We start from the raw sequence: 15,721 nt of genomic DNA on the forward strand, positions 1-15,721 counted from the left end.
TTTCACAGCCCTAAACATATAAATTCTAGAAGCTTCCTAGTTAGACCCTATTTTTAGCACTCAAGATACAGCAAATTCAACATACAATACCTGATGGGTGAGCAGTCACCCCTTTATGCTTACAGTCTGAATATCTCTGCATAGCGTAGCTGAATATCAATGCTAACAGTCACTAGCCAAAACTATAAGCACAGAGAAAAGCAAGTTTTAAGGTTCTGAGTGGTAAAATCGCTTCTCAGCCTTTTGGCTAAAATCAAGGGTAAGGTTCTGAGTGGCAAATGAGAAGAGGAAAAATCAAAGGGATGGGAAACTAAACGCAAATTTAAAAATAAAAAAGTTGGCCTATACAAGAGATGACAGGAAAAAAAGATTAGAAAAAGGTGTTTGCAACCAAGAAATGCAAACTCATTCTTAACCTGCTCACCTACAGTAATCTTTATTCTTACCACGTATTTCTTTTCAAGTAAAATGGTGCCTTGGGTTTTAACAACTTGTTATCCTGGCTATTCTAAGAGTGGTTGTGTCATCTCACTTGTACCTTCATGACCCATTCCTACCTTCCTCATTCAGACTTTGGTTTTTGTTATTGTTGTTTACTGCTATATTCCCAGTCCCTAAGAAAGGACCTAGCACACAAATTGTCAAATGAGTAACAACCCTCTGAAGGAGGTATTATTACCATCCTGGTTTTTCAGATGAGGAAACTAAGGCTTAGCAAGGTTGAGTAACTTGCCCAGGGGTTACAAACCACTAGCCAGAAACAGACCCACGTCTGTTTGACCACAAAGTCCTCATTTGTACTTACCCTCACTGGGCAAAATAACTTCCTACTGTCTCTCATTTGTGTGTATTTACTGGTGGCAGCTTTCTCGTAGGGGAAGCTTCAACTTCTCCATCAACCTTTTCCCAGGCATCCTCAGCCTCTGACCCCCACTGAGGTCTTCTACAGATCTCTCCTTTCTTTGCGCTGTGTCCTCTCCAGAGTTCTATTATAACATCCTTTTTAGCCCTTTGCTATAGTTACTTCTCCTCTCTCTCTCTTTTATCTCAACTCCAAACTTCCTGAGGGCAGGAATCAGGTATCTTCAAGTGCCTCTGGCACATGGTAGAGTTGAGTAAATGTTTGATGTATCAATGAATAATCCTGACAAATCCATGAGATAAAAAGGAACCCTTTAGCTCAGTTCCCTAACCACAGGCAACCAGAGACTACCGCTTTCCTTTGCTTGAGGGTGGCAAGGGCATGCCTGAAATTCCCTGCCCACATCACAAAAGAGCATACTTAAGGCAGCTTTTCAAGTTTTGAGACATCTAATGGAAGAACAATAAGGTTCCAAAACTTTAAGGACTAAGCATAAAATCTACCTTTTAGAAGTGGCCTACCGGGATGGAACACCAGCTCTTGATTTTAAATAATGTCTGACTGGTTCAATTAAATCACTGTTTTCAGTGACTTAGCATATTCTAAGTAATTTTATTTTTATATCTCTTTGGCTTGAAAGTGTAATTTCATACTTCCCCACACATTTAAGGACAAAAACTGCTTGTCTTTTACAAAATAGGAAAATAAAACAGAACCTGTGTGTTAGGTAAAAAGACACTCGATAAATATGTTATTATGCTGCTGTTTGTAAAGCCTCCTTCCAAAAGCACATGTGGCCTATTTCAGACTAATGAATACCGGGCAACATTTACTAGATGATTTTCATTTAATTGGTATGAATACCAGGTTCAAAACATATCTAAACAAAAACTGGGCTTTTAAGAAATATATGGTGTAAAGAGCTGAAACGTCTGCCCATGACCGGTGAGTACTACATAAATAGTACTACTCCAATATTCTGGTTCTAAGAATTTATAACCAAATGCTTAGCTAGACCAATTTCAAGGTGCACATTTAAGGTTACAAGGTTACAATTTTTTTTAATACACCCACTGCCCAAGCCACAGTCTATAATTTTACTCCATTTATTAACACTAATTTCTGAGCAGTGTCTGGCACCACCTATAAATAAGGTATAAATAAGATTTATAAATAGGATATTATAAAGATGGGACACTGGAATTTCACACTTGGGAGTACATACAAACTAACATTTTTCCAAGTATTTACAAGCAGTTTTGGGAAAAAGTGAACATCACTTTGCCAAGCTGGACTTCTGACCTCTCAGTTCCATGACTAGTCTCTGCCTACCCCTATTCCCCACCCATTCCCTTCTGCTCTTCCTCTGCCAGGAATACCCTCCTGACTCATCTTTGCCTGTCTATGTCCATTACTTCCTTAGAGACCTGGCTCAAGATGCAGCTCCTTGAAAAAGGCCTCCCTGACTAATCCTGATTTCCACTACTTCCTAACTTTGCATTCCCTTGGCATTTATAGTTTGCATTACATAATCAGTAACTTAAAGTTGTTCTGCATTTTTCCATCATGTCCCCAACTAGAGAGCAAATAGAGGAACATTATCTTTTATATCTTCTTCTAAACAGCCAGTAATAAATGCTTCCTTCTTGAATGACTGAATCACCCGTGAGAGAAAGGCATTCGCTCAAAAATTTCTGGCTTTTCAGATCACCTTGACAATACTCTACCACCTCCAACATGCATGAGTACTTCACGGAAAGGAGATTTACTTTTGCCTTCCATAAATTCATCACAAAAGATCCAGATTACAGATCACGTAGGTACTTAAAGCAAATAATAATAGTGGCTATTCAACCATATCTTGAGATTTAACATTTCAGGCTTCATTCAAAGCCTTGAAGGAGCACGCCTCTGAATGCTAGGAAGCTGGCACCAGTCTCTTGCAAAAGGGGCAAAACTCTAGTTGGCAGTAAATGTTCAAACACGTGAGCCTCCTCTGTTAAACAAGGCTCATTAGCCACACAGACTTGCTGTCTCAGCTTTCTGGCTTCGATGAAGTGCTATGATCTCTTCTGGTTATTGTCGAGAGTCAATGGTGGGTTAAATTCCCATAAATTAACCAGTAGTTTCGGTGGTTTGCCCAAACATACCACTGGCATCGGTGTGGGTGGTTTTTTTGTTTGTTTGTTTTTTAAACAGACCCTCTCTCGCCCGGGGGAGCCAGATGTGAGTGAAGAGGGCGCCAAGCCGGCATTTCGCAGGAGGCAAAGCGAGACCTCCAGGACTCGAGCCCGTCAGTATCCCTCTAGTTCTTAGTGTCAGCTTATCTTGAAGAGGCGGGGCTTCAAGCGCTGCAGCTTTTTACTAAATCTCAACCGAGTCTTCCCTAGGGACTGAAAGCCAACTTTCCCTGCAAGAAGCATCAGTTTTTTCCACACCCAAAGCCCCAGTGGGCAGGGTCCAAGGGACAGCCGGGCCACCGGCGCGGGGAAGCCGAGGGCGCGGAGGGGGAGGGAACGGACTCTCTCCGCAAAGGGGACCAGGATGGTAAAAACAAAGTGAGCGCCCGCCAGCCCAGCGCCGCCTGCCGCCCCGCCGCCCCGCCGCCCCGCCGCCCGCCGGCCCCGCTCACCCTCCAGCAGCACCTCCTTGCCCGCGCGCTTCAGCGCCTGCACGGCCTGGTCGTGGGTGGCCTGGCGCAGGTCGGTGCCGTTCACCGACAGGATGGCGTCGCCCAGCCGCAACGCCCGGCTCTGGTCGGCCGCCAGCCCCGGGAAGATCTTGGAGATGAGGATCGGCATCCGGTTCTCGCGGCCGCCCTTGATGCTGATGCCCAGGCCGCCCGCCTCCTGCTTCACTACCCGCACCCGGCGCACGGGCGGCGACGCGCCCGCCTCGCCCGCCGGGCCCCGCGGCGGCGCGGGCGGGCTCGGGGGACCCAGGCCGCGGCTGGGGCTCCCCGGGAGCGAGTCGCCGGCGCCGCCGCCGTTCGGGAGGCCGTTGAAGGCAGCCGCTGCCGGCCCCAGAGCCGGCTCGGGCTCAGCCGCCGCAGCGTCGCCCGTGAGGCTTAGGCTCTCCCCGCTGAGCTCGGCCACCACACGGACCCAGCGCTCCCTCAGGAGCAGCTCCACCAGCCCCGCTTTGGTGGCCCGCGTCCACACCGCCATGGCCGGCCCCGCTCCCGCCGCCGCAGTCGCCGCAGCTACCCTCATTCCAGTCAGGCAGCCTCGGCGCTTCCCCCTTCCCGCCCGAGGGGGCGGGTCCTGCCCCTACCCCCCCGCAGTCTTTCATTATTCATGAGAGGCCACGCCCGTCGTCCGGAGGGGCGGGGAGTGGCGGGCGAAGCAGCTTCCGGGAGGTTAAGTCGTTGCGCGTCTTCAGGCCAGTCCCTTGATGCTCGCTGGGTTTGGGCAGCGCGGGCGCCGTGAGGGCTCCGTCTCACGTTCTCCTTCGGTTGGTCTCCGATGGCCACCCCCGAAACTCCTGACCTCTACCGCGCAGTTCGAGCAGCCCCGGTACGGAAAACAAAATCAGCCTCAAGAAGCACTTTGCAAGCCTGCAAGACTTGGTTGCACGTTCACTCCTGCATTGATTGGTTCATTATGTATTTACTAAGTGCTCAGCCCTGTGCTCCTTTCGATGCCTGGAGATGAGCTGAATAAAACGTACCACAATTAAGAGCTGGCGGTCTAGTGGCGGAGGAGAACCGAGAACCAAACAACCTGAGGCGATACTATGCGGTTAAGTGACATGTAGAATACGCCCTCAGAGCAGAGTAAAAGAAACCTTCGGTTGGGCCTGGGGTCAGCTTCACAGAGGTGACAATGGAAGGTGAGTAGGTGAGCAGAGAGAATTGCATAAGCAAAGGTCCAGAGACATGAATGCAGGTATTTGTTACTCTGCTTTGTAATCACCTGTTCACTTGCCTGGAGTGAGGGGACCATTGCTTCTTCAGCTCTGCAGCTACAATAGGTAGGCCTCATAGATATTTACAGAATGATGGTTACTTAGGAAGATGTCAGAATTCCAATGTGAACACAGCATAGGGTCAGTGGAGGTGGCAGGAAAGGAGTGTGAAAAGCCTCTTATCATCTAACATGGAAGAGTTCGGACTTGGATTCGTAGATCTAACTTTTTTATCCTGGAGGTCATGGCCAGTTGTTGGGGCAAATGTTGATGGGTATCCCCAGAAATTGTATGCACACTGCAGACTCTGCAGTGGCTTTTATCCAAAGGCATGAGTGTTGCAATCCACCCACTTCCAGCTTCATGGGCTGGGAGAACTGAGGAAACTGAGGCCCAGAATGCCAAAGACTCTGGCCCAAAGTCCACAGTGAGGAAGGAGAAAAAACTCGGGTCTCCCAGCCTCCTGGTCCAGGGCTTTACTACATACCTCAAACCTCAAAAATGAGGGTCCAGAAATCACACTGCTGACAGAGATCTCAGCAAAAACATGAGGTCAAGGTGCCCTCTAACTTTTCTTCAGCAGTAAAAGCGAAATCCCCATGTTTTCACTTGTGCGACGTGGGGCTGCAAGCAGAGGGAATGAATGTGCACCAATTCCTGTAAAAGGGTCTGGATACCTGCTTGCTCATGAAGTACATGTTGAAGCTCGTGAGCCATGTCCATGCACTTCTCTATGAATGCACATTCGTGTGTGGGCAGGAACATTCAAAGAGCCTCCTATACCAGGAGTTAAAACAATAAAAATGGAGACTGGAAAGTATCCAGAGCCCAAATGAAGAAAGAATTCAAAATGAGAAAAGTTCTTACCAAAAAAATCATTACCGCAGAATCCTCTTTGCAATTAGGGGAGCAGGATTTTCCAAGCTGCAAATGTCAGCAGAAGCTCAACCCTCCAATCCTCTCCTAAATCAATTGCAATGAAGCCAGCTCCCTGTTCCAGCAGGTCCCGATGTGCCCAACCAAGTGCATCTGCAGTCACAGATGTTCCTGGCTGTGCTCCAGCTGAGGCGTGAGCCCCCAGAGGCCTGAGTTATGTGAAATTTCTCCTTATTAGAGAGAACTTGGCAGCTGATTCCTTCGAGTATAAGCACTATTTTGAACACTTTTATGTCCATAATCATCCAGAGGTAGGGCACTTGACGACATCTTTATTAGCAAAAGGGAAGTGCTGGAAATTCTTTCCAGAAGTATCAAGAACTTTTTGATCAACAGAGTTGGAGGAAGTCGTAGATCTTCCAACTAAATAGCAAGGGCACTTACATAAGATAGCAAGTTATGTGACATAATTCTAGGTATTTAACTCTAGGAGGAGAGAAGGTAATGGAGGTTGCTATTTGGGTTACTTGGGAGTTTTTACTTAAAAGATTATTTTTAAATATTAGTGAAAAATCCCCAATTTATTGAGCTGTTTTTACAAGGTCCTCCATCAGACTCTAATTTTCACCGTTCTCTCTCATCACTACGTTCAGATCAGCCACATTCAGTCAGTGTGATGCCTTGCACGTTCCCCACTGAGGCCATCCTTCCAAACACCTCCTGCCCCTCTCAACCACTTTCTTACATAGCAAGATCTCATCCCAGGCTTCCCTGTCTACCCAATTTGCTGGGATTTTTCCTTTGAACAATTTTATTCTATGCCTGCCTGTTTTGCCCAAGTAGGTTATAAAACACAGGCGGGCAGGGACCACCCATTGACTTCTTTTTGTCCCCCACTATTCCAAAAATATTGCCTTGCCGAGAAGAACTCATTAAACATGTGATTGATTGAAATTCAGTGCCTTCTGTGCTGTAGTCATTTCAAATAATCCCTCTGAAGGTTACTGGTTCCTTGCAGAGTGAAAATTACAATCCAGGAAATCTCAAGTAGTCAGTGGAAATCTACTTACTGTGGATAATGAAATCTGAAATAAAAAGAGTACACATCTGTTTCCACAGTTTCTTAGGGACAGAGAGACAAGCTTAGATAATTCTCTGAACAGGCATGTTATTTTATCTACCTCTAAAAAAGGAAATGGCTGAGGTAATTCCTAATAACCTTTCATTCCTCTCACCTACCAATATGTATTCTCTGCTCAAGCTGTTATCTTACTGTTTCTCAGAACAAGGCAGGGATCATTGCTACTTTATTTTTTATTACTTTATTTTTTTTAAAGATTGATTTATTAATTTGAGAGAGCGAGCACATATGGGGGAGGGGCAGAGGGAGAGGGGGAGAGAGAATCTCTAGCAGACTTCCCGCTGAGCTCAGAGCCCAATGCAGGGCTCTATCTCACCAACCCTGAGATCCTGACCTGAGCTAAAACCAGTAGGACGCCCAAATGACTGAGCCACCCAGGTGCCCCTATTTTTTTATTACTCCTTTAAAATGAGGGGGTTGGATTAGCTCTCAGTTCCATAATTTCCTAGAATTCTATGACTTAGGCTCTGATTCTATGCTCTCTCAAAACCCAATGGTCTTCCCCCTCCCCTTCTCCCTCATAGTAGGTATATAATATAGCATGGTAATTAAGAACAGGACTCAAATTGTAGTTTGGCTATTTACTATACTATATGACAAGAGGAAAGGGGCTGAGGTCATGAGCCTCAATTTCTTATTCGGAAAAGTTCAGATGCCTTCTACCTCTAAGGATGGCTGTGAGGGTTAACTGGGATGTCCTATGGGAAGTGTTTAGCAGCACTGTACCTGCCACCCTGAAAGAGTTCCATAAAAAGTACCTGCTATTATTACCTGTTCACCTGCAGCAGGTATTTTCTACCTTTGGTAGAAAGTCTCAAGCTTAAGAGTCTATACTTTATCTAGGAATGAGTCTGACGTAATACCATTTGATTCCAGGCTTAAAAGGCAAATGGCCAAATTAATTTCGGTGACAAACAGATCTTGTATAAAGCTACATTTCGGCTGAAAGGGAGTAGGTATTGCCAAGAGTCCGTCAAAGGAAAGAATTAGTGGATCTGGGGTTTGTTCCAAGGTTTGAGTGTTGTGTAATTTCATAAGGAAGGAGGGCCCCAGGCAAAATTGCAGCCCTTAGCAAGCCTGAAGGTCACCACCACAAAGAGGGCCTGATGCCAGAGGAACAAACACAAGAGCTGCTCAATTACTACTAAAGAAGAGACCAAAGGAAGAATGAAGCTTGTAAGATAACCAATCCAACATCCAACTTTGAAAATTTATCCATGCGTGACTCTTTCCCAGTTAGAAGACAGTGAGATCAATTGTCCCTTTCAAAGGGCAGTACTCCATTGCCTTCCAGGAGAAAGATCCTAAAACGTATTTTTCTTTCTAGCACAAACATGAAGTGAAAGAGGGAAAGGTGAATATATCCTTTAGCTGATGCAAGCACATTTGAAAATTCACCCCACCAAGATAAATCACTATCTGCAACCCACAAAAATGGATTAACTATTTCATGCATTAGGACTAGAAAACCCACATCTGCTAACCACATTCCTAATGAGAAGCAGCTGGTGACAGTTTTGTAGCTCTGTGACTTTCTTTTTAGGAAAATATTAGCAAGGACATACTAAGCAGAAGGTTAGTTTCATTGAATCCACTTAGTTATGGAAAATCACCAGTGTTTTTTATTGACAGTCATGGAAATCACACACTTTGCCATGAAATTCAGATAAAGTCCCCAAATAAAAATCCCTTTTCCTTCATTACCAGTTCCAACAGAATTTTCAGTGCTTCACCATAAGACTTGGGAGTCTGGCAGTCAGCTTCACCTCTCTTCTTTCACAGGGCATTAAACCCCAAATCATATTTATTGATGCACACAGTGTTTTTAGGCCTTTCGTCCCATAGCTTCAACTTCCTCCTGAGTCGGTTAATGCAATTACAGGCCATTGGAGGGATCAGACCCCTTTGAGAATCCGTTGCATGCTGTGGGCACGTCTCAGACAAATGCTCACTTATGCAAAGTATTCAGTTTGGGGGCTCACAAAGCCCCAAGAGCCCTTCCATGGAGTCCTTAATGGGCTGAATTGTGTCCCCTCAAAATGTATAGGTTGAAATCTAACCCATAGTATCTCAGAATCTGAGTGTATCTGGAGATAGGGTTGTGGAACTAGCGGGATAGGTTATGCTCTCTCTTGCTTCTGGCTTTTGTACTGAGAACGATTTAGGAATGCTTTTCTTCCCCCTTTCCCCTTGATCATTACCACCCAATTCCAACTGCTAACTCTGCTGGTGAGGTGCCCCTTATCTGTGCTCATCCCTAATGTAGCCTCATTGATTTACTTGTTCCTTTTCCCAACGAGGCTGTGAAGTTCTTGAGAGCTGAGATCACCTTTCACCTGTTGTTGGTGCTCAGCAGATAGTAGGCACTAATAAATGTACGTTGAGTATTAAGTCCTGTAACTTCCTAAAGACAGGACTGACATAAAGCTAAGACTTAATATGCATATCTTTGCTGTCCACATGCGAAAGTCACTAGCCACATGCAGCTATTTAAATTAAAATAAAATAAAATTTAAAGTTCCATTTCCTTTGTTGCAAGAGCTGCATTTTAAGTGCTCTGCAGTCACATGTGGCTAGTAACTATCTTACTGTACAGCACAGATACAGAACATTTCCACCACCACAGACAGTTTATTGGACAGAGCTGATCTATATCTGAAAATACCTTGGACTATGAAAAAAATCAACACATTAGGAAAAAAAGGAAAAGAGGTTATGAATATGCAATTTACAGTTAGCTCAACAGCCAAAACACATAAAAAAAATTGAGCAATATCTTTAATACAGACAAAATGAGAGATTTTTTCATTAGATGGGCTACAACTAAAGTCTACCTCTACACTAGCAGAGTGTAAGAAAATGAGTACTTTCAAACACCGTGGATAGAAACACAGCCAATCCAAAGGGCAATGAAAAGTGAAAGATGAACTAGCAATTCTACTCCCCGGAGAAAACACCCCCACAGGAGCATTACCCCATGATGTACTAGGCTGTTCATTACAACACTGTACAATTTACACACAAGACTACCCACAAAACACAGTCTTATAGCTAAATCAAGTGCTCATCCAGAGCGAGAAATGCTTAAGCACCTTCTTTGCAGCCTGAGATGGAAAATCCGTGGTGTATCATGCCTGCTATTCACATTTACAACTGGGTCCTACAACCAAGAGACAGTAGGGGAAACAAATGTAAGAATGCCGCTTGGCCTCTCATGAACTGTTGTGTGACCATGGGAAAAATAACATCCCCTCTTGGTCTCCATTTCCATGAGCATAAAAATGAGGCCAGAGGCACATGGTTTCTTTCACAAATCTGTTTCCTCTACCCCTAACCCCAGCAACAGTCAGAACAGCTCCACTTTTATCTGTATCATATATTATGGTTCAGAATAATGTCCCATTTAAATAAATAAAGTTTTCATGCTTAAAAAGTACCAAGCTAGGTCTCTTGCTTCCAGTATTCCAAGATTTTAGTTTCTCTCTAAATTACTGTCATCTCCAGGGTACATGGTACATTATCCATTCAGAGATCAGATTACCAACTACTATATGAGAAAAGTGAATTTTTAAAGCATTTGAGTCAGGTTAGCAAAAAAGACCTTTCCTAGGCAGTCTCAGATCAAAATATTTCTGTAGAATCCAGGTAGGAGCCATAGTCTGCAAAATACCCGGACCACAAACATGCTGCTTCTAGGTTACACAGATCCCTAAAAGTAAAATCACCCTGGAACACATGCACTGAAGTGTTCCTCTCATTTAATACTGCTTTGCCTTCCCTTCCCCCAATTTCTCTAACTTGCCCCAATCAGTTTCTGCTTCATTTGTATTCAAAGTTCCTCTACTTAGGAAGAATTTCAAGGCTCAAAGATCTGACTTCCCATACCATTTATGGAAATCCAAATCACTGGCTGGAAATGCTGCAAAGGAATGCTTTCTACTTTCAAAACTTTTACTTCTTCACTCATGATCTGTGAGCCTTTTCGGTCAGAATTACACCATAATTCACAAGGTTTCAGATATGTTTAAGTAAATCAAGTCTTAAACTAGAATCCAGTTAATAAAGACTCTGATTTTGTAGCTCTTCAGACAGTGAAAAGTGAGTTAATATTTAAGGCATCCTAGCCTCCCTCTGGTCATATGCAATGAAGATCAGTAACTTGAACTTTGGTTTCAACCATGCAAAAGAAGCCCTAAAACATTTCTTAGGAAGGGAAGGATCTTACAATCTACTGAAAAGTTGTAATAGTCCACACTAATGCAGACCGGGAAAATATGCCTCACTAAGGAAATTTATTCAAGTAAGAAGAAAGGAAAATTATTTTACACAGAGGGCCCAAAAAGCTGCAGTTGTTTAAAGTACTCCTATTATAGGAATGTCCATGCCTATGTGGATTCCCTATATATATGCTATTAGATGTGATTTTCTCTTGTTAAAAAATAAACAACTCATATTACCGTAAAAGAAAGGTTAACAGGCAAAGCAAAGAAGTAGCATCCACTATAAACCTTGTTTTACCTGTTCCCTCCTAGCAAACCTGAAACAGGCTGTCCTTTATGTTATAAAGTTCTCTCTTATTACCTCTCTGTTAATTCTCTTCCCACGTATCTACCTTAAATTCTCACTTTTTATTTGCCCTTTCCAGACTGGAGGATGGGTTCATCTTAGCAAAAAATGTTTTTTTGCCAGCATTTTACTCATGATGTCATCAGAACTCATATCCTTCTCCGCATCCCAAAAACAAACAAAACCACACATACTGGGTTTCCACAGGCATGCAACACAATACATTCACTGAGATGGGAAAGAAATCGATCTGCTTGGTTCAGGTTAACTAGAGTTCTTCACCTTCTAATTTAAAAGATCACATTAAAACTAGTCAGCTGATAACACCCATGGGAATAACAACGTCAAAGCAAGTAAAAGAAAACGTAAAATAGATGGCAGGCTTTCTGGCTCTATCCTCCATTCCTACTGTTAACAAAATCCTTGCCCAGTGTTTAATCTTTGAAACTGGCATATATATATATAAAAAACATAAAATATAACATGTTATATATATCACTATATGTATTTATTTATCAGGTGAAAGATGGTTAATGAGACTGATAACCCACAGCCAGATTTTTTTCCCTTAAAGAGCTGAGTGCCAGAGGCCAAAGGCATCAGTTTTTGAGACGGAGCACTGCAGTTAAAATTCTTCCTTGAAACAAGGCTTATGATCACTACTGGTAGTGAGGCTATCTTGAGTGAACAAGCACAGTTCGCCTGCCCTCTAGGGCAGTGGTGGGCAGGTCCCCAAGCCTCTGCACTGGCTGCAGGCAGGAGGCTGGCAGACAGTGAAGGTCATCAGTCCTCTGAAGCCTCAGGCATGTGTGAGGGAAGAGAAGTACCATCTTTTATCCCCCCTGAGACTGTGGTCTAAACAACAGGACCCTGACAAAGTTGGATGAATTTGTACCTGCTTGGAACATTATCCCAACTACAAATACCTTGGAGTTTCCATTCACTGCAGTCAATGAAGGGAAGTTACTGTCCATTATTTTGGAAGATAACATTCATAATGACTAGTCCTAAAGAATAACTTTGTTTTATTATCATGATTTGTGAAAACAAACAGGGCAGACAGTTCAAGGAAGGACACAGACAGTGCCCTATTTTAGGTCCCAAATTTCTTCTTTTTGATGGGTGGTGGAAGCTGAGCAATGATGTCATCCAGGGGCCGTTCTACTGCAACCAGTGTTCTTTCATCCAAAAGATCCATGAAGAGCAGAGGCTGTAGAGAGATGATAATGACTCTACCAGGAATTAGGCTCCAGGGCCAGTCCTGAACAGACGGACTAGAGCTAAACAGTCAGCTTAGTTCAAGGCTGAAGGGATCAAATTTCTTTTTTTTTTTTTAGAATTTTTATTTATTTATCTTGACAGAGAGAGAGAGAGGGGACACAAGCAGGGGGAGTGGGAGAGGGAGAAGCAGGCTTCCCGCTGAGCAGAGAGCCCAATCTGGGGCTCAATCGCAGCACCCTGGGATCATGACCCGAGCCGAAGGCAGATGCTTAACGACTGAGCCACCCAGGCGCCCCTGAAGGCATCAAATTTCTTTTTCTTTTTTTTAAAGATTTTATTTATTTATTTGAGAGAGAGAGAATGAGAGAGCACATGAGAGGGGGGAAGGTCAGAGGGAGAAGCAGGCTCCCCGCTGAGCAGGGAGCCCGATGCGGGACTCGATCCCGGGACTCCAGGATCATGACCTGAGCCGAAGGCAGTAGCTTAACCAACTGAGCCACCCAGGCGCCCGAAGGCATCAAATTTCTGACAATCTTCCTTCCCTAGGACTCAAAATGGTTGGTCAGATTGGGAGGGTTTTTTTTTTTTTTAAATTTATTATTTATTATTCCTCCTCTATCTATCTATCTAAAGTAATCTTGGGGCGCCTGGGAGGCTGAGTCGGTTGAGCATCTGACTCTTTATCTCAGGGTTGTGAGTTCAGGCTCCATGCTGGGTGTGGAGCTTACTTAAAAAAAAAAAATCTCTAGGGCGCCTGGGTGGCTCAGTTGGTTAAGCGACTGCCTTCGGCTCAGGTCATGATCCTGGAGTCCCAGGATCGAGTCCCGCATCGGGCTCCCTGCTCGGCAGGGAGTCTGCTTCTCCCTCTGACCCTCCTCCCTCTCATGCTGTCTCTCATTCTCTCTGTCACAAATAAATAAATAAAATCTTTAAAAAAAAAAATCTCTACACCCAACATGGGGCTCAAACACATGACCTTGAAATCAGGGGTCGTATATATGCTCTAGTGACTAAGCCAGCCAGGTGCCCCAAGGTTAGAAACTTATCTTCCTTTTTTAATTAATTAATTTAAAGATTTTTATTTATTTATTTGACAGAGAGAGACACAGCGAGAGAGGGAACACAAGCAGGGGAAGTGGGAGAGGGAGACACAGGCTTCCCGAGGAGCAGGGAGCCCGATGTGGGGCTCGATCCCAGGACTCCGGGATCATGACCCGAGCCAAAGGCAGACGCTTTACCCAGGCGCCCCAAAACTTATCTTTTTAAAGTTTTTTTTTTTTTTTTAAATCCTTATACTCAATGTGGGGCTCAAACTCACAATCCTGAGATCAAGAGTCACATGCTCTTCCGACTGAGCCATTCAGGCACCCAAAGGTTGGCAACTTTTAACTGAATTCAGTAATAAAAGATTTCAACAAGATTTTTCATGTTTTTCTATACAGAACATTTGTTCTCTAATTTCTTAGGAATCAGTGTTAACCAATGGCTTTGGAGCCTGAATTCTTGGAAAACAGCAAGCTACAAATGCAATAAGAAACTAATCATACTTAAATAATTTACAGATGTCCCTCTTTAAAAAAAAATAAAATTCTTACAGACCCCTGAGAAAATATTCCAGGACACCCAAGGAACTCTAATCTGAAAAGCATGAATATGGAACTTCCAAGTTGGCACAAATAGCTTGTAGTATCATAAGCTTAATGAATATTTATTTCATATACAGTGAAAAGCTTAGCCCAGAAAGGGAAGTCACAATAAATTCAGTGACTTCCACTTGCTTGAAATTTATCTTGTGGAACATTCTCCAATTAGAAGTCACATTTAAAGGCCAGCTTCGACACAAAGATACCACCCAAGCTCCAACATAATTTCTCACTACCTATGTATTTCATTTTGGGTAAGTATGATGTACATGCCTCTAATATACTTAAGCAAGAATAATGAAATGCAAACATAGGAACAGACATCCTCAGAAAGGGACCTGTCTACCCAAACCAGGTTTTCTGAATATAAAATGAAGGTGCTCTTGTCTGCCTATTATGGAGCTTGTTATATTTTGATAATATCCCAAGGAACCATCTAGAATATAATGTAAGATGTTTTACCTTATATATCTTAGAAATTTTAAAGGCATGGGCGGTACGCCTCCTGATAACATCTGATTCGTTCGTGGGAGGAAGTGGATTGTAGAGTAAGGTTTTGTCATTTGGAAGAGGCTAAAAAGACAAAGACATACTGTTTAAATCGTTATTTTTATTGGACTTTTCCAGAACAAAGGACTATAGTGATTTTTCAGGCAAACACCACCCTTTCAACCATCATATTAGACATGACTTTCCTTACTTCAGGAAGAAAGCCGTAGCCACTTTTCCAGCTATACTGTAGAGGACAGGAGTATGAAGCAAAAAGCGTGGTACTCTAGTCCAGCAAGATCAAAGGGCCCAGCTGGGGCTTCTGGCCAGTCTTGTCAGTAATACTTTGTGAGACAGGAACAAACTGGCATGTGCAGGAACTTAGCCCATGCGGCTCTGCTTTCTAGACTATTCCCCCAACCAGATCACAGACAGGCCAAGTGACTAAAGTTCTCCCCAGGCCAAAACCGAAACACAAACCACCCCCACTGATCTCACTGACACCTCGAAAAATGGCCTCTGGCCAAGCAAGTGATATTTCATCTCTGACTTCCTTGGGAAATAGCTCTGCCCAGCATGAGGAAGTGATGGACTTATCACCAATGCATGACAAAAAAATATGGACAGCCCTGGGCTGAGTTACAAAGAGGCAAGTGAGTGGGAGGGGCCCTTCCTGTATCACTCATCCTGCAGAAGGCGCTTGTCAGCCAGCTCTGTTTCCCACGCCCAGAGGACACAGGGCCTGCGAGATGAGTTCCAATGACACATCATGCCCACCTCCTTGAGACCCATCTGCTGCTTTCCCCTCAGTTCCTTCCACCCCCACCCTCACAGATAGACCAAAGCCCTGCGGGTTGGTTGTAATCTAAGCCCAAAGTGCATTACAGGCATGGCCACAGCTAATACTGCTCCTAGGAAACAACTACCTGCCCAGAGAAGACAGGGAAATTGCGGTGAATCAAAACAGCAGCTGGTAGAGGCTAGAATCTAGAACTGAAAAAGATGCTCACATCCCAC

At 44.0% G+C, this 15,721-nt stretch overlaps 2 protein-coding genes across 5 annotated transcripts in view; both read right to left on the reverse strand.

Moving 5' to 3' along the window:
- Window positions 1-4,099, reverse strand: part of SNTB2 (syntrophin beta 2) — a 110,743-nt gene extending 106,644 nt beyond the window's left edge. For both annotated transcript variants that reach the window (XR_010408143.1, XM_045890836.3), the window contains exon 1: window positions 3,495-4,099. Coding sequence is in view for 1 of the 2 variants with exons in the window: in XM_045890836.3 (XP_045746792.1) it covers window positions 3,495-4,074 (580 nt within the window). In the remaining variant the exon portion in view is untranslated. The remainder of the gene's footprint in view (window positions 1-3,494) is intronic.
- An 8,260-nt stretch (window positions 4,100-12,359) lies between these two features.
- UTP4 (UTP4 small subunit processome component) overlaps window positions 12,360-15,721 on the reverse strand; it is a 34,961-nt gene continuing 31,599 nt past the window's right edge. For all 3 annotated transcript variants that reach the window (XM_064580804.1, XM_064580802.1, XM_064580803.1), the window contains exons 16-17: window positions 14,678-14,788; window positions 12,360-12,561 (exon numbers count right to left, since the gene is read on the reverse strand). In XM_064580804.1, coding sequence (XP_064436874.1) covers window positions 12,445-12,561; window positions 14,678-14,788 — 228 coding nt within the window. In that variant the 3' untranslated portion in view covers window positions 12,360-12,444. The remainder of the gene's footprint in view (window positions 12,562-14,677; window positions 14,789-15,721) is intronic.

This window comes from Mirounga angustirostris, unplaced genomic scaffold (genome assembly GCF_029215605.1).
Source record: "Mirounga angustirostris isolate CCGP_5_RB_7025 unplaced genomic scaffold, mMirAng1.0.hap1 SCAF_16, whole genome shotgun sequence".
In the NCBI taxonomy this organism is placed as follows: domain Eukaryota; kingdom Metazoa; phylum Chordata; class Mammalia; order Carnivora; family Phocidae; genus Mirounga; species Mirounga angustirostris.